A 19,566-nucleotide genomic window follows, 5' to 3' on the forward strand; every position below is an offset into this window, starting at 1 on the left:
TACAAAAATAATTAAAGTGTAGCCGGTGATATTACAACTTTAACACAACCCCACTCCCCAGCATGAAACATTGATTTAGTCACTAGAAGTATAAAGCCTTGAATGGTGTATTACTTGTTTAACATATTCAGCGTCACAATAACATACCAAAAACACTACACTAGAAAATATGTTACATTTTTAAAACTTGCCAAAATATCCAAAGCTCTTTAAATATTTTTAGAAAATTACTTTTTAAAAAAACTACATTTTCGAATTATCGCCAATGGGAAAGACTAAAACTCTTAAAAATGTCAACAAAAATCAAACCAAAGGAGATTATAAACTTTCAAAACTTCAGACGCCGTATCCAATAATTTTTCTGCATCTTACAACTTTGTTACCTTGATACACTCAAACATGTCATGAAGGAGGGCTGAATGTAATGTTACATGTGCACGATAGTTATCACCTTTACATAAGCTTTCGGTAGCGTCAGAACTTTCGTTTTTATTATATATCCATTGTTAAATACATGATCTATTTTTGCATGTCAAAAACAATAGAGTTCGTGTCCCACACGTGAAGTTTACATGTAACATTACATTCAGGCGGTACTTTAATGATATTTTTTACACAACATTTATTACCATCAATTTTTACACATACTTCACTTTTGAAACTTTAAGAAAATACTTAAATAATGAATACTCATGTATCATATCCAAGTTTAGCTGTAATAATGGTTATAAGCATTTCTTCAGCACATTAAAGAGGCATACTTTCATACAATTTCAATTATAGCTGAATTCGAAAATTCTTTATTTGTTAATCTTGTTAATTTTTGAATAAAATGTCCATCCCATTACAATCTTCAGTAAGGATATTTTTATTTGCTTTGAGTTTGCATGTATTACATAATTTTTCATCTGCTCTTTTCGGAATTGAAAAGTTGTGATAAAAACAAACTTTTTTAGAGAAGGTCAATGTGTCAAATGTAATAAAGCAAATTGTCTTGTAGTTGTATTCTGACTTTTTCTGACATTTACTTTCAGGAATGGTAAGCTCCTGGAAACATTGCAAATTGTCTTTTATTCCTTGTTGAAACTCAAGTTATATTTGGTGTTGCATTGCAAATTGTTTTTTATTCCTTGTTGAAACTCAAGTTATACTTGGTGTTGCCACCCTTTTTGACACAAATTTGAGGAGATTTGAGGAATATTTTTTATATTTTTTCAGGCACATGCTAATTATGGTGCTTTTTTCCATACCCTGAGCGTCAGGTGTATGAGAGATGCCCTGAGCATCAGGGGCTTCAACGTGCATTGAGCGTTAGGCGCGTGTTTCCCATTCACATAATGACTACACTAGAGATACCTTGAGCGTCAGGTGCATCAACATGTCCTGAGCGTCAGGCACATGCTAATTACGGTGTTTTCTTCCATACCGTGAGTGTCAGGTGTTTTAGAGATGCCCTGAGCGTCAGGGGCTTCAACATGCCCTGAGCGTCAGGCGCAAGTTTCCTATTCACAAAATGACTACACTAGAGATGCCCTGAGCGTCAGGTGCATCGTCATGTCCTGAGCATCAGGCACATGTTAATTAGTGGTGTTTTTATTCTACAATGTTTCTACAATGACTTGTATTAACACATTATTTGCCTAAACGGCTGACGAAGGAGGCCCAACACACCCACCAATTAAATTTGAGGCTACCTACAGACTTGTTGCTTCTACCTCTGGACTAAAACCCTGACATAACATTAGCCAAAAGAAATGCCAGGGAAACCTTGAGGCAGAAGCAATTTGTCTGGTTGTGTTGTTTTGCGTGCCCCCATGACAGTTGTGATGCAGTTGTCTTTAGTTGCATTGGAGACGTCCATGATATCTCGATGTTTCGATTCGATTCCTTTGCACCACGGTGATAAATTGAATCTCACATCCATGTAAGTAGTGTCTGTGGAATTATTAACAACAACGAGAGTAAGTTAGAAAATTGGAAAGAATTTCGAGAAGAATTACTCACATCTGAAACGATACTCAGCCAGAGATTAACACAGGTGAAGAATATTTACAACGAAATACTTGAATTAGCTATGAACGATGATGATGCGATTGACAGTTTAAATGATTGTTATGTATTTGAATTAAAGGTTAAAAAACACTTGAATAATTTAAAGGAAACTTGTAAAAGAACAGTTGAAATTGAGCCTGTTCTAAGAGAGAGAAGCAACTTGCACAAAGAAACTATTAGATTAACCAAGTTAGAAATTACTGGTGACTGTACAAAATGGTTAGGTTTTTATGAAAGTTTTGAAGCCTCGATTATAAGTCACAACTAAGTAACATTGAGAAATTTAATTATTTGAGGTGCTATTTAGAAGGAGACGCTTGAAATTGTATATCTGGATTATCTCTTTCTAATAAAAATTACGAGGAAGCATTGAAGCTATTGCCCAACAGATTTGGAAATCCACAAGTAATTATAAACTCACACATGCACGAATTATTGAAGATGAAAAGAGTTTACAACGATCGCGACTTAACAGCTTTCGACGACTCTACGATGATATAGAATCTCATGTACGAAGTTTCACCTTGGGTATTGAAGGAAAGGACTATGGCTCTTTACTCAATCCGATCATTATGGAAAGATTGCCGCACAAATTTAAATTGACTGTTTCTAGGAATCTGAAACAAGAGGTCTGGGATATTGACAAACTCCTCGAACTAATAAATACCGAATCCTACCGTTAACTCACACAGAACAGAAAAGGATCTGAGTAACGACATGGGTAAGAAACGTTTTGATTTTTCGCATTCATATGAGCCCTCTTCTGGCGCGTCTTTGTTATCTGAATCCAAACTTCATTTGTTGACTAGCAGAGTCTTGTCAATTGAGTTAAAAGGTAGGTTGTATAAGGCCTGTGTAAGAAGTGTTATGTTGTACGGTAGTGAGACATGGGCAGTGAAGCAGGAAGATCTTGACAGTTTAGAAAGGAATGATATGAGAATGGTTAGGTGGATGTGTAACGCCAGTCTGAGAGACAGAAAGAGTTCAGATAAGCTAAGAAGCAGGCTAAGTCTCTGTAGAATTAAAGATGTTATCCAGATAAGAAGATTGAATTGGCTGGGGCACTTGGAAAGAATGGAGGAGGATAATTGGGTAAGAAAATGTAGAGACTTGATAGTTCCTGGGGCAAAGCCTAGAGGCAGACCGAGAAAGACTTGGCAGGAGGTTATAAGGACAGACTTGATACAGAGGAAGTTGAGTTTAGATCTAACAGTCTAGATCAGATTGGAAGAGGGTCATTAATATACCCCGTCCAACCCATGCTAGCATGGAAAACGAACGTTAAGCCGAGAATGATGAATGGGATGATGATGTTGACATTGGATTGAAGGCGAGTTGGGAGAGCATCTTAAAGGAGATGGAGAGTTTGGGAGTTGTTGAGGTTGGTCGTAGGATTGAGCATAGTGACGAGGATGATGAAGTTGTGAACAAGGAAATGCAAGGATTTAGTGATGCCAGTCAGCAGGGATATGGAGCTTGTGTTTACGTTAGGTCTGAATGGAGATCTGGGAAAATTACTGTTAAGTTACTAATTTCTAAATCGAGGGTAGCACCGTTAAAATCAGTTACTATGCCGCGTTTGGAATTACTAGGAAATTTGTTTTTGGACTGATTCAACTATCACTCTCTCATGGATAAAGGCGACATCAAAGGAGTTTGTACCGTTTGTTGAAAATCGTTTGAAAGAGATTAGAAATAACAGTGACGCTGGGAACTGGAATTATATTAATGCTGAAAAAAATCCAGCAGATCTTCTCACTCGATGGGGAATCACCACTTTAAATTTGGCCGAAAGCAATCTTTGGTGGGAGGGGCCAACGTTTTTGTGCGCGAAAGAATACCAGCTGCCACAGATAAAAGATCATGATTTATCACTTGAGCATTCAAATGAGCTGAAAAGAAGTAAACAAGTAGTGTTGCATAATTATACCGACATAATTAGTATCAACAATGTAATCAATTGTGATAAGTATTCCAAATTCACACGATTGGTAAGAATTACCGCATGGATGTTAAGGTTCATTAAAAACATTAAAAGAAAAAAAGAAGACTGAATTTTGGAGCAAATTCTACGATCTTGTGAAATAGTCTCTGCGGAGGAGCTCTTATTAAAGCCAACAAGGAGAAGTTCAAGTTGGCAAATGATAACACAGAAAAAGATGTTATGTTTTTTATTGAAGAAAAAGGTTTATTACGTTGCAGGGGTCGACTTGTAAACGCACCGTTACCCGTTGAAACGATATCGCCTATACTGATTGACCGAGATCACTCGTTAACTAAGCTAATTATCATGGATATTCACTGTAAGCTAAAACACATCTCTCAAAAACAAACACTTACCGAATTCCGACAGAGTTATTGGACCAAAAGTTCTCGTAGTTTAGTGCGAATTTTGTTACATCAGTGTGTTTTATGTATATAAGCGTTTGAAATCACAACCTTTTCGTTACCCTGAGATTCCCCCACCATTATCAGGGTACAGACTCAGTGTCGCTAGAGCTTTCGCCGCAGTAGGAATAGACAATTTTGGACCTCTGTACGTTAAAAACATTTACAACAATGCCAATGAAAGACCAGTTATGAATAAAATGTGGTTAACCTGGTACACCTGCGCATCGAGCAGAGCTTTGGTGTTAGATCTAGTTCCTAGGCCCGATTCGTCATCATTTATTAGTAGCTTTCGAAGATTCATTTGGAGACGTGGTTGTCCAGATCATATCATCGCAGACAATGGTAGTAATTTTGTTTTACGTGATACGCAAACTTATATTTCAAATCTAAAAATAAATTGGCATTTTAACCTCCCTCTTGGTCCATGGCACGAAGGTTTTTTTGAAAGACTTGTGCGCAGTACAAAGAAACTATTAAGAAAGGATTTAAGGTCAACTAAACTCTCATTTGAAGAGATGCAAACAGTTTTGTATGAGATCGAGTGTATATTAAACAATCGTCCACTCACGTACGAGTATCCTACCGAGTTTAAGAGTTGTTTGTCTCCAATCCATATGCTTTTTGGACGTAGACTTAACTTGTCTTCTAATTCAACCACCCTTAAATCACACGCAGCATTGATTAGAAGAACAGCCTCAGTATCATCGTTGTCGAAAATGTCATGCATCGCATAGACGGCTGCTTCAACACCAGCATTTTGACCAGCACAAACTTGTAACGAACCTGCTGCTTTACGTCATTTTTAGATATGTTTATCACAATCTTCCCAACTATTCTACGAAGCACTCCACCAACACCAATTGGTCGTAAACCAGGATTTTTGTTTAACGGTATTAAATGGCAAGCATCAAAAGCTTCAAGCGGAGATCTATCAGATTCTGGAATAGATTCAATACACAGCTTCTTCGTTAACTCGGCTATGGCTTTACGTAGATCAGTATTGGTTGTACCAAATGTGGAAGAGCAAAGTATACGTCTCCATCCGTCAGCATCCAAACCTGACGGACCAGAACCACCTTTGGTATACGTGGCAGCTTTCAATACCATGTCTTCATCAATGATATCAAAAACAATATCATGGATTCGCTGTGACGGTTGATCTATTAACGTATCTTCGCTAAGATTCCCCTGATCTGGATGTTTTTGTTCCAATAATAATAATGTCTCGTCGTTAAGTGGAAGGATACCTTGCGTCATGTTGTCAGTTAATAATCGCAAAGCACTGTTGATATTTCCCTTCTGCATGAACAATCGAAACTTTTTCGAAATAGATGAAATATCACTTTTCGGATTTGGTGGTTGAAGTCTTTCCTGAATAGCGACAGCTTCATCAAAAAGTTTTAACAATTCGCCATTCTCCCATAGTGTCAAGCGCCGTTCTAAAGCTTTTGTATGGTCTTTTGATTTCGACTTCTTGCTGGGTTTTTGTAACAACAGTGAAGGCATTACATGAAGTGCTTTTAACGAAATAGGTTTCATCGGCGAATCGGCGATCCAAAGATTTATAAGACGTGTCATTTCTCGAATAAACGATTTTCCAGCCGCACCAGAAGGTAGTAAAAACAAATTCTATTTCCAATAAACTATTCTTTCATATGTATAGTCTAAATCATGCGTAAATTTTGACCCTGGAATGTTCTTCCAATAAAAATTTTCATTTACTACAGTTGTTGGAATAATTCGTTCGGCAGCTGGTTGGCTTGAAGAGGTTGTAATTGTCGCTTCATTTGTTTTTCGTAAACATGTTCTAAGATGAATATTCAAACCTTTATATGTGGTAAAAGTTCTCGTATTACAGGAGTTGCATCTGAATGATGTAGAAGATGTCGCAAATTGAATTGGTTGCGCGGAACTGCCATTTGCGTTTGAATTTCGATTCGATTCGTTATTCACTAGCGGTCGATTTAAAGTGGCCATAACAAGTACCAGTAATTTCGCGGCAAAGTTAATCTGCTTAATACGTTTAGTCACGAACAAAAACTTCACATTTACTGCTTTGTTTCACATTTCCAATTAACCGTTAGCGGAAAAACGTCCTTACCAACCTTAACTAGTATTCTTACTTATTACTTATCTTATTATTACTTATTATTACTTATTATTATTATTACTTATTATTATCTTATTATTACTTATCGGCCTTAAAATTAAGCTGCATGCAACCAAAACAAATCCGTAAAAATCGGGTTCCGAGATATTTTCCGAAACAAAGCTACGCGCAACCATTTTGAACAGAATCCGGCTATTATTAGCTCAACAATATTCATAAGAGATTTCCCTCTTGTGTGAATGTTTAGATACAGATACAGATACAGATAATCTTTTCTTGGAATGAAAGTTTACAAAAATTAAACTGAATAAATACAAGGAAGTATTAATAAACTATCACAACCAGCAGGGGACCTCTCAAAACAGCCCGGAGGCCAGTTAAAAAAGATGCGAGTAGGACCCTGTGAAATCTCTGAACTAGTTCTGGGTTGCATGCAAAAAAAAAAAAAAAAATTGTATACAAACTTCAACACAGTCCTAAAAAAAAAGAAGAAGAAGAAGAGTGGGAAGAAGAAAAAGAAGGCAAATAGCTGGAGTTGATATACCCATACTAGTTTAAATGTATTGTTCAAGAAAATAGTTCTTAAGATTAATTTTAAATACATTAAAAGAATGCGAGTTTCGAATTTGAACAGGAAGACTGTTCCAGAGAACTGGACCAGAAACCCTAAACATATTGCTACCATAGTTTACAAGGTTAGACCCGTTATGATGAAGTGTAAGTAGGTCTGAAACAGTACCTAAATCAAAAATATTTTTCCTATTAATCAATCTATCACTGCGACTGCGTGTGTTGTAGTTGTGAATAAAATGAGTTGGTGTAAACCATTCTAGAAAATTGATAGGTGTTTCTTGTGATAGAGTACAGTAGATAAAATTAACAAAATGCAGTTTGAATACATCTTTAACTTTCAAAACGTGCAGTTTTTTAAAGAGCGGATTAGTTGGAGGTAATGGCCCAGGTGTGATGGGATAGTTGTCATTAGATGTTAACATTCTTACTGCCTTTCTTTGTAGAGTAAGAATCTATCTAAGGACAGAATCACAAGCTGACCCCCAGACTTGAATGCCATAAACAATATGAGAATAAATTAGACTATTATAAACATTTTTAAGCACATTTATGTTCATAAATGGTCTTTATACATTAGACCTATGCTTCGACTAATTTTTTTAGACTGTACTGAGATGTGTTGTTTCCAGTTTAAATGTTGATCAACATAAACGCCAAGGTATTTAATACAATCACTTTGAGTGAATGCACAATCATTAAGTTTTAGAGTAACATTGTGATTAAGAGTTTTGTTGCTGTGAAAGATAACAAAGTTGGTTTTACTTAGATTCAGAGCTAAACGATTGATATTTAACCATACATTTTCGAAGAGGTTGTTGATTTTTGGGTGCCATGTCGTTGCTGCCAAGGTATCGTTGATCAAACAAGTTAGAAATAGCTTAACATCTGGGGAGCTTTAGTCTCCAACAACCTCAGTTCTTTTGTGGCCAAAATTAAACTGACTCGTGTGTCTATATTTATTGACTTGTTTTATTAAGCGATGCAAAGCAAGGCGTGTTGACATGGGGCAACTGAGACAATACTCTAAGCATATACAATTTAACATGGCTACCTGTTTACTGGATCAAAAGTGCTTAATTCCCAGACCATATTTGAGGTACATTACTAGGCCTGAACCAGAGTGGTACCTATCATTCTACAGGAAAGCCAGAAGGTGTACTGATGTCATCATAATTAACATGAGCTAAATATTCATTTAGCTCCATTTATGTTTCCAAACATTTTTTATTGCAAAAATGCTATAAAATCTGTTGTTGCTTCTTTGGACTCTTAAACCACAAAAATCCATGTGTGGAAACAAATATGTTAGTATTGTAGTAATGTCAGCAAATATACAGCTAACCTGAGAGAAGGTACTATTTTCTCAAGAAGAAAAAGAAACAATGTAAAAATTGGTAAAGATTGTAAAACAGAAATAGTTGTGCAAGCTAGATTGTAGAGCACTACTTTAAATTTGTTGGGGCGAGATGAAGGTGCAATTACTGTATAAATTACAAATATTAAAACAAGCTTTTATAATTTAGCATCAGAAAAATTTGGTATAAATTCCGATTATGCTACGAGAAAATTCAACAATCAACTACCCACTCCAGGATGTAAAATCTTACGATCCCCTTTTCAAAGGTAACATTTCAGAATATATATAAATAATCTCTCATTGCTTTTTTTACATTTGATATACAATGTACAATTTATGATGTGAATTTATCAAAGAAACACTGTCTTAATTATATTTGTGATTGCAATGAGCTTAATCAGTTTAAATCATAAGAAATGTTTTACAGTGCAGATTTAATTTATAAGATATTTACATTTCTGCTATGTAATTATTTTAATGTCTTTTCCATTTAGTGGAGTCTAGATTACATGAAGCTCATTGGAAAAATGTTTTTACTGAAGATGAAATAACTCTGGAAGTTCTCTCCATCTGCTGTCAATTAGAATTTCTTTGCAAGAAATGTTACACTGTAAGAAGGAAAATATTATTTCATACCAGATTAACTTTTAAAGCGTTTGATCGTTAAAGAAACAAAGTTTTATGCTAAAACAGCTTTTTATGGTCATTAACGCTTTAATTACACGCTAGGAAAAACCTAGAGATATGTTCCTGTGTGGAAAGTTGATTACCTTATTCCATGAAATTAACGAGTCAAGAAATTAACGCGAATTAAAATAACGGTCATGAAATTAACGCGGTTCAATGAAACTATTTTGAAAAAGGCATTTAATTAACGCGGTTGAGCAAGGTTTTTTTTAAAAATGCATTTAATTAACGCAAATTTGAGAATATATGCGATATCACACGAAGCAAAAATTATGGCAACAGTCGAATCCACGGTAGTGAAGCGGTCTTCTTTATTACAACAGGGTTTGGAAATCGAAATAAAAATTTTCGTTGTTTGGAAAGACAATGTTAAAAATTTTAAAAATTTAAAGAAAAAGTGCTTTCAGTTAATTTTCCACTTGTATCAGGGTATGAAGATTATACAAAAGCCATTTTAAAAAAGATCGCTAAAAACAGAACACCGTTGAGCTATCGTCCGATGAGGAGGAAATAGTAGAAATTTGTAAAAGAATTGTATTTTTATGTTTTTTAGGCTTTAACATATATTATAAAAAAGTTACCAAATTAATAGTAATTTAATTAACAAGTCATGAAATTGACAGTCTTAACGCGAATTTTGAAAAACCGCGTTAATTTCATGACTAGTTTAATTTCATGGAATAAGGTAAGTTGTAAATCAATAAACTTTGTGGTTATTTAAGTTTTTTAAAAATATTTAGAAAGGCAAAGGTGATATTCACGTTGAGCATAAAATGGAATTTTTGAACAAATTCAAACCCCACGGTAAATCTTAACTTTCCTTATTTAAAAGTGACTTGATTAACTTTACTGGTATCAAAATTAGATAGAAATATATAATCCTTTTATTTCGATCAACTTTATTAAGAAAAATAAATAAATTGAAAGTCAGTGATATGCTTGTACAACATCTCTAAAAGTTGATCTCATTGCCTTTTATAGCACGATTTTAATTAGAAAAAAATTCTTTGTTTAAATTTTTTTTAATTTACTTTTTATAATTTAGCACGTGTAGAGTTTCAAAAAATAAACGAACAGTTGAAACTATTATCATACCCTCAACCTTCCATTAACGTAAGAAATATTTTTGTGTTTTTTACAGGTTCTGTTAAAAAATTTCTATTGGATCCTTTTGTTTTCTTACAAGGAATTTATGAAGAAAAAAGGCTTAGATTTGTTATTTCCCAAGATCTGGACATACATCCGAGATCCTGAAAAACCATACTTTCATAACCAAAAATCTTTTTTATCAAGTAAGATTTATTGTATCCTAATATTAAAAATTTCAATATTTTGTTGCACGTGTGTGTGTAGCGTTTGATGTTATGATTTCAATATGTTTATTTAGACTATTTCGAACGTCTTTCAGCCATGAATCAACTAAAAATGATGAGTCAGCAAATCAACATGGACTTGCATAATTTGGTTAATCACAAATATATGGCCCACCAGTCTGCTCTGTTATATGTAAGGTTCAGTTCTTGTGATTTGGTTAAAGTGTTTATTTATTTTCACATCTTTGTAACAATTAGAACAGAAAACACAACAGTGTTGGTGTAATTTGGAATATTGGAATATTGGTATTTGTATGAATGGCGCATTGCATGGCATCATTTTTGACAAAACAAAATGAAATTTGCAAATTTCTGTGGTTTGCGTAAAATATTTTTATGATAAATAATAAGTTCTAAAGCTCCGTGTCACCAGTGGAATGTGCCAGACCAATCATAGAGTTGTTTCAAGACGTACACCATTTTTTATTTAAGGGTTACATGTAACTCATTTTAACCATAAAGCAAAGTTTGTTCAATTCTACTAATACCATAATACCTTAAATGAGTCTTCGTTCTCATGGTATTTTCTACATTCTTGTGCGTATAATGATATCCACTGGGCTGCTCTGTTCTTTACAGCCATGACACCATCCAAATAGTCTGTTTGCGTTTTTTCTAAATTGTGAAATTTAGTTGAATTGACTTGAGACCTGACTCAAACCCAACTTGAGACCTGACTCAAATCCTAAGTTTCTTGGCCGAAATACACTTGAAATTTTTATATTGAAATTTTAATTTCGAAATACGTCTACTAGTATTTCAAGAATATTTCAAAATACTTTCTTTATTATTTCGAAATAAAGTCTTTCAGCGTTATTTAATCATAGATTAAAAAAAAGTTTCACAATATTTAGAAACTACTCGATAAGGCCCGTGGAAAAATCCACTAAGGCAGGATAAAAATTTTGATGACGTCAGCAACTCATCCACTAAAAAAAATTTAGAATTTTGTTTTTACATTGCCTCTATTAAAGCGCTGATCAGGAAAATGTATATGATCATGTGCTTTTGATGAGCGGTTATTGAGATAGGAGGGTTTAAAAATTTTGCTGACGTCAGGAATGACTTGTGAAGACAAAAAAATTTTTTGAGAGATTTTTATTCATGCTGCCTTCATTGTATAGATCTTGAAACGCTGATCAAGAAAATGTATAGGATCAAGTACTTTTGACGAACGGTTGCAGAGATATTAGGATTTGAAGGTTTTTGATGACGTCAATAACCCGTCCATTCCGAAACGGATTTGGGGACCCAATGTTTGGGAAACATACCCAAATTTGTCCTAGGTGGTCCCTAGTTACCCACGCGGTGAAAAATCATTGACGTCACCACCTCGTTTCCAAGTTATTTAGCCTCCAAGTTTTAGGTGCGCTGTAATGGCTTCAGTAATTTAGTATAGGATATTAACGTAAGTAGTGTTATTGCATCGCGCCATAACGTCAAAAAATTTAACATATTAGACATAAGTTTTTTGGCGACATCAAAGGAAAATGACAATATCCACTTTGCCTGTTACAAACAGACACAGTCGCTGTATTATTATAAAAGATAGTCCATAAAGCCCGTGGAAAAATCCACTTAGGCAGGATAACAGAGAAAACAACCGTCATTTAAATTTTGCTGACGTCAGCAGAGACCTGTCAGAACACAAAAAATTTTTTTCTTTTTTTTTTTTCAGAAATGTGTATGCCTGTTGCCTTCATCGTAAAGATCTTGAAACGCTGATTAAGAAAATGTATAGGATCGTGTACTTTTGACAAACGGATGCAGAGATATTAGGGTTTAAAGGTTTTTTTATGACGTCATTTACCCGTCCATTCCGAATCGGATTCGGGGACCCAGGTTTGAAAAACTTACCCAAATTGGTCCCAGGTAGTCCCTAGTTACTCACGCAGGAGATGACGTCAGTTATTTCCACCCGTTTCCAAATTATTTAGCCTTAAATATAAAAGTGCAATGCATTGGCTTCACTAATCTTAATATACTTTCCTTTGACGTCAATATTGCTTTAACGTCAAAGTTTGCTAATTTACAGAACAAATTTATAGGCGATGTTTTATAGACTTTATCAAAGAAATTTTATCCACTTCGCAAAAGTCACAGACAGAAGCTCCGTATTATTATAAGAGACTAGTCGATAAGGCCCGTGGAAAAATCCACTTAGGCAGGATAACAGAGAAAAACAACCATCATTTAAATTTTGCAGACATCAGCAGAGACCTGTGAAAACCCAAAAAAAAATTTTCAGAAATATGTATACCTGTTGCCTTCATCGTATAGATCTTGAAATGCTGATCAAGAAAATGTATATGATCATGTATCTTTGACAAACGGTTGCAGAGATATCAAGGTTTAAAGGTTTTTTGATGACGTCATCAAACCGTCCACTCCGAATCGGATTCGGGGACCCAGGTTTGAAAAACTTACCCAAATTGGTCCCAGGTTGTCCCTAGTTACCCACGCGGTGAAAAACATTGACGTCACCACCTCGTTTCCAAGTTATTTGGCCTCAAAGTTTTAAGTGCATTGTAATGGCTTCACTAATCTTAATTAACTTTCCTTTGACGTCAATACTATTTTATCGGTAAAGTTTGGTAAATTACAGAACAATTTTATAGGCGATGTTTTATAGAATTTGTTAAAGAAAATTTTGAAGAATGTAATCCACTTTGCAAAAGTGACAGACAGACACACGGAATTAGCGTATTATTATAGAGACTAGTCGATAAATCCCGTGGAGTAATCCACTTAAGCAGAAGGACAATGGAAAAATAGGTTGTTTTAGTTTTTTTGCTGACGTCAGCAGTGCAAATACAAAATAAATATATTTTTTTAGAAATTTGTATACCTGTTGCCTTCATCGTATAGATCTTGAAATGCTGATCAAGAAAATGTATATGATCATGTATCTTTGACAAACGGTTGCAAAGATATCAAGGTTTAAAGGTTTTTTGATGACGTCATCAAACCGTCCATTCCGAAACGGATTCGGCGACCCAGGTTTGGAAAACTTACCCAAATTGGTCCCAGGTTGTCCCTAGTTACCCACGCGGTGAAAAAACATTGACGTCACTACCTCGTTTCCAAGTTATTTGGCCTCAAAGTTTTAAGTGCATTGTAATGGCTTCACTAATCTTAATTAACTTTCCTTTGACGTCAATACTATTTTATTGGTAAAGTTTGGTAAATTACAGAACAATTTTATAGGCGATGTTTTATAGAATTTGTTAAAGAAAATTTTGAAGAATGTAATCCACTTTGCAAAAGTGACAGACAGACACACGGAACTGGCGTATTATTATATAGACTAGTCGATAAGGCCCGTGGAAAAATCCACTTAGGCGAAAGGCCAATGAAAAATAGGTTGCTTTAGATGTGTTGCTAACGTCAGTAGTGCATATACAAAAAAAAATGTTCTTAAAATCTTACATCAAATGTCAAATCGCATTAAATCCTCCACACAAATCTTACACGAAGTAAAAAAGAACAGTTTGCAAGGTGTAAAATATAGTTGATAAAAAGTTACAACAACGACACTCACAACATCGACACTCACAACACCAATACTCACAAAACCGACAATAAGAACACAGACAGTTAGATAATAATAATCTCAGAAATAACGCATCTCAAATATGTACATCTTAAGTGATTACGTTGAAAACCCTCAGTATTTTATTCTGAAATGTCAAAAAGGAGGCCTGCAAGAGTTAGCGCAAATCAACAAATATATAAGTTATTTTACACATTTTAAATATTGTCTTTCCCTTAAAAGATTATACAAAAATATGAAAAAGCCATAGTTTTGAAAACATCAAATTTAAATCTAGAAAAATCAGTTATTACGGTTGGATACCATCCTCTCCCACAAAAATTTACACAAAATGTAAAAATCAACCAGTTAAGAACACAAAAATTTTCCTTTTTAGTTCCGTACTGCCCTTTACCAACAATTTTAAACCTAAATGTCAAAAAATCAATGAGCAAAGAATAAACTTGAATCAACAAAGATCATTATTTTGGAAACATTGTATATGGTTCGTAAACAAAAGTTTACACAAAATGTAAAACAGATCAGTTTTTGAGAAACACATCTAAATCAACAAAAATAAGTTCATTCAGCATGTCGTATATTGCCATTACCCATTAATCTTCTACAAAAAGGTTATGAAACACATCAAAATTTAAAAAAATCAGTGATTTCAGTGCATACAGTCCTCGCGTTTAGATTACAAAATATAAAAAACAAAAACAGTTTCAGTCAGAACATTAAGTATATAATTTTTTATTATCAGCAAACATTTATCCCTACAAAATTTTGTAAAATTCTCAAGAAAAACAAAAACGTGAAACCATGGAATTTTCTTCCACCAAAAATTACATCACCTACAGTTAGTTCTTCCAAACAATAATTTATAATACGAAATATAAAGACAAAGTTGTTTATATAGTCTGAAGATGTACTTAGTGTACGAAAAGCTTAACAAATAAATAACTTTCAAACTCGTTTTATTTTTTCCTAATTAGTAAAATATGGCTGTTATTTTTACCGATAAAGACATCAGCTTTACAACAGCTTACAGTGAAGTCTGATTCTACAAAGATTTGTTCTTTCAGTATATATATTGCATGTGGTCTATTTCCACAAAAGTTTACACAAAATTTCAAAAAAACAGCATTTTGCAACACGAACAATATAAACTGACAACCATACCATCCTCTCAAAAATGTTTTTAACCCAAAGTCATAAACCCACGTATATATAAATTTCCAATCAAATGTCAAAAACCCTTGTAAAAAAACCTGGCATTTTACATGTAGGCTGACAAAAGTTTAACAGGATGAGGAAACAAAACAATAAAAAATAACTTAATACACACACTTTAAATTCTATAAAATTTGTTCCACTTGTCATATTGTGGTCCCCTTGTAAAGTTTACAGGAAATGTGAAAAAATTATTCTCTATGGGCATAAAAATGTGTCACAGTATCCTAAAAGTTCAAGAAAGATTTTGTAGCTATAGCTTGTTGTTACATCATAATTCGTGTTCAAAAAAGAAGAGAAGTTTGAGTACTAAGGTAGCTATAAATACCTAAAAAAAGAGGAATAACGACAAAACTCATAGATTAAAGCTAGCTATGGGATGGAGCCTTGAAGCTAACATTAGCTAGCCAGCTAACAAAACAGTACCTAAGACACCCAGTTAAATATACTTAAGCTGGGGAGACTTAGCTAAGTCTATAGCTAGCTGTTTATGCTTAGTAAAACATATATAAAGGAAAACAATAGCAATGTAAAAATTATGACATTTGCAGTTAGTTCAACAAACCAAAACTTTCTATTTCGCTGGCACATTTGTTTGGTAGCCAGCTAACAGCTTTATGCAGCATTTTGAATTTTAGGACAAATACATTAGTTACGCACCGGGGGATACATTAATTATGCAAAAAACAGTAAATGCTAGCTTTTTTATAAAAAACGCGGTAAAACATAAAACTTAAAGAATTTGAAGCTTTTAAGTGACTTTTTCCTGGCAAATGCGAGTCTGCCTGACACGTAACTCTAGCGACATAAAAACATAACGTCTAAAAATATCAAACTTCTTACTATATGTGAATCCAAATCGACTTTAAACCCAAGCTTTTATTTTCTACTTCTAACTTTTCTTTACTACTTCTAGCTGCACTCTTCACTTTCGAAGTAACTTCTCGTGGCTTCTAACTTTACTTTTGTACTTCTACTTCTCCACTTTTACTTTTCTTGCTTTTAATATCTGCACTTTTTTGTGACTAAGGGATCGTCGAAAATAAGACATTTTTTAACCGCTTCTTCAGTTCGCCTTTTGTGTCGAGAACTTTGTCGAGAAATTTTTATGTTTGTTTGTTTTTACGCTAACGGAACTTTTTATTCGAATGCCGTCCCGTTCGAAAGTACGTATTTGAACGAATCATACTGCTTATTTTCTATCACGTGGTTTCTAACGGCTGCGAGACAAATGTAAACAAAACAAAAAAACTCGAAAAACTCGCGCATTCGGGTGGTAAAAAATATCGTGTTTGCAAAAGTGACAGACAGACACACTTAGCGTATTATTATAAGAGACTAGTCGATAAAGCCCGTGGAAAAATCCACTGAGGCAGGATAAAAATGAAAAAGAAGCATTATTTAAATTTTGATGACGTCAGCAACCCATCCACAAAAAAAACAATTCGGAAGATTGTTTTTACGTTGGCTCTATTGTGTAGAGTTTAAAGCGCTGATCAAGAAAATGTATGTAATCATGTGCTTTTGATGAATGGTTAATGAGATATAAGGGTTTAAAAATTTTGCTGACGTCAGCAAAGTCTCTTATAAAAGTACAAAAAATTTTTCTTTTGAAATTTGTATACCCGTTGCCTTCATGTTATAGATCTTGAAACGCTGATCAAGAAAATGTATAGGATCATGTACTTTTGACAAACGGTTGCAGAGATATTAGGGTTTGAAGGTTTTTGGATGATGCATCAACCCGTCCATTCCGACACGGATTTTGGGACCTAGGTTTGGGAAACGTACCCAAATTGGTCCCAGGTGGTCCCTAGTTACCCCCGCGGTGAAAAATCATTGACGCCACCACCTCGTTTCCAAGTTATTTGGCCTCAAAGTTTTAAGTGCACTGTAACGGCTTCATTAATTTAATATACGATATTGACGTTAAGGTGGTATTACTGAAGTCGCGCCGTAACGTCAGAAAATTTAACATAATAGACATGCATTTTTCGGTTACTTCAGAGAAAATTTCGGTAACATCAAAGGAAAATGAACATATCCACTTTGCCTGTTACAGACACACGGAACTGGCGTATTATTATATAGATTTTTGGAATAAAAATTTCGGAACAGTTTTGAAATAAAAAATTTCAAGTGTATCTCGGCCTTTATAAAACAAGCATGTACATTCTTCTTACTTACGCGAACTGTTTTTTGTTTTGTTTTGTATTTTAGCATGCAATTGCTGAATTGGGTTCTCCTTTAAAAACTTATAAAGAACAAGTTGAAGAGATGTTTCCCGATATCAAAAAAGGATTGAAAGTTGGACAGGGTCAGATACCGCACTTGCCTATGCAAGAAAAAGTCAAGTAATGAGATATTTTCAATCTTTTGTAGTGGCTGCCAAAAAAAGTAACACGAAACTAAATTCTTCAAAAGAAGTCGTGGTACAAATTGTCAGCTATAAACAGCTGCATGTTTAATGTCACTGTTGATAAAAAGGAAAGACACAACAAGTCAAACATAATATATACAGCCCTACTGTATTTGAACTAGTTATATTGGCTGAATTTGTAGCAAGCATGTCCCGGTTTTCTTCTCCTAAGTTTACCCTACACTAAATAATATTGTTAGCTGCGTCTGGTTATCACGCTTCATGTGTTTTTTTTAGGATGGACACATTAACTACTGCCTTAACGGATATGGTCAGCAATTTCCACGCAAATGTGTCACAACCACTCACTCCGTTTATTAATTTTATGCAAAATCCGTTGTGAAAAACCTCGTTACATGCAAAATGTGAAACTAAAGTAAAGACATTTCATTAAATATTTGGAAAAAATATTCTGTACTTTTTGTTACCGGATTTTTTATACTTGTTATTATACTTTTGTTGTTTGGTTTACTTTAATATTTATTTATATTTTACGGGTAAATATTGTAAAAATATGTGTGGATATTTATTTGTATAATTTGTATTTATATGTGTATACAGTTTTTTATTCAGTCTCAGTATTTCAGGATATTCTTGCACATTGAAACACAAAATTGTTATAATAGTTAATGTACAGAATCATGTACCAGCAACCACTTTGTAAATTTGCAATCAACTTTATTATAAAGTTGACTTTATATGACTTTATACTAGGTTTACAAATACATTATATGCCAAATCAAGGGTAAGGCAAGTTGAAATAGCCCGTTTCCCAAAATATAATCGCTTTTTTTCTGTTTTTTAATCTAAATAATTATTTGTTGTGTGAGCATCACGTAAGTTAACATCATCAAATAAAACAATTGTGAGTGAACTCATAGCAAAATTCTTGATCATGTTTGATATTGTACGATTTTTTTCTACGTAACCGTTATGCAACTTTTCTTTAAGGCATTTTTGTTTTTCAAATAATTAGTTACTAAATATTATTTTCAGACTACATATCCATATTTTTTCTGTTATAGCACGCCTGTCACGATTTAATAGCTATAATACTTTTATTTTGACGAAATATATTTAGCGTCAACAATTCCTCTTTAAATCAAAATGTCGCGAATAATTAATTAATTCTGCTGAATATAGGTTTAGTGCCACGCGCTTGTGAAATTATAGAGAAAGAAATGACGTAACTATTAAAGAGAAATGTTAAATAAGAACAAAGATGGCGGATAAAGTAAAAATAATCTCCGATCTCCATAGCACCCCGAGAGCTCTAACTTCGGTTCTCTTTAAAATCTTAACACGAGTTTTACAAATCATACAGCTTCAAAAAGGTGTGCGGAATTTTTTTGGTTTTGAATATTTCTCTTTTGACAGCAGCTAGAAGCAGCATGATATGCTAATGAGATTTCTTTCAAAACAAACAAAAGGATATTGTAAGAAAAATGCGGAAAAAAAGTTTTCCGCACGCCCTTTTGATACAACCAACCCAAGGTTTGATTTAAATCAGAAGTCAATGAAAAATCGTAAGTTTGTAAAAAGTTGGAGCTCGTGAAAGCTACTATTATTCTTTATTGCATATTTATAAGTGACTATATCTGCTGACTCAGCAATTTAAGAAATTGAACAAAACTGCCACGTGCCTAAAGACCAATATTTTCAGGAATTACCAAAAAAAATTCTATAGGTAACACGCTGACTGAAATATCCATCTGTGTGAACGGCTGAAAAAGGGTTACTGCCGCCTACCAGCTCAAAAGTCAGTTTGCTTATAAAAAGTACAATCGCCATGTTTTAACATGTTTTTATTGTAATATCGTAAAAATCGGCTTGTTTTTA

The 19,566-nt window shown here is 34.0% G+C and overlaps 3 protein-coding genes across 4 annotated transcripts; 2 read left to right on the forward strand and 1 right to left on the reverse strand.

Moving 5' to 3' along the window:
• Positions 1–91: 91 nt before the first annotated feature.
• LOC130636080 (uncharacterized) lies at positions 92–6,645 on the reverse strand. The gene is made up of 2 exons (XM_057445675.1): positions 5,027–6,645; positions 92–4,829 (listed from the first exon to the last, which is right to left on the reverse strand). The coding sequence occupies exon 1, from the start codon at positions 6,019–6,021 to the stop codon at positions 5,125–5,127; it is 897 nt and encodes a 298-aa protein (XP_057301658.1). The 5' UTR covers positions 6,022–6,645; the 3' UTR covers positions 92–4,829; positions 5,027–5,124.
• LOC130636906 (uncharacterized) lies at positions 2,770–5,124 on the forward strand. Its single transcript, XM_057446757.1, has 6 exons — positions 2,770–2,773; positions 3,339–3,598; positions 3,693–4,069; positions 4,141–4,355; positions 4,528–4,986; positions 5,075–5,124. The coding sequence occupies exons 1-6, from the start codon at positions 2,770–2,772 to the stop codon at positions 5,122–5,124; spliced, it is 1,365 nt and encodes a 454-aa protein (XP_057302740.1).
• A 95-nt stretch (positions 6,646–6,740) lies between the features above and the next one.
• LOC130636081 (uncharacterized) lies at positions 6,741–18,277 on the forward strand. 2 transcript variants are annotated; one of them, XM_057445677.1, is made up of 10 exons: positions 6,741–7,248; positions 7,730–7,784; positions 8,650–8,749; positions 8,978–9,093; positions 9,911–9,974; positions 10,216–10,283; positions 10,357–10,462; positions 10,558–10,676; positions 17,529–17,662; positions 17,965–18,277. In XM_057445677.1, exons 3-10 carry the CDS (start codon positions 8,680–8,682, stop codon positions 18,068–18,070), a joined length of 783 nt encoding a protein of 260 aa, XP_057301660.1. In that variant the 5' UTR covers positions 6,741–7,248; positions 7,730–7,784; positions 8,650–8,679; the 3' UTR covers positions 18,071–18,277. The 2 variants fall into 2 exon arrangements, with proteins under 2 accessions (XP_057301660.1, XP_057301659.1); XM_057445676.1 differs by having other exon boundaries at positions 6,741–7,784.
• Positions 18,278–19,566: the final 1,289 nt, after the last annotated feature.

This window comes from Hydractinia symbiolongicarpus, chromosome 3 (assembly GCF_029227915.1).
Source record: "Hydractinia symbiolongicarpus strain clone_291-10 chromosome 3, HSymV2.1, whole genome shotgun sequence".
NCBI classification, from domain to species: domain Eukaryota; kingdom Metazoa; phylum Cnidaria; class Hydrozoa; order Anthoathecata; family Hydractiniidae; genus Hydractinia; species Hydractinia symbiolongicarpus.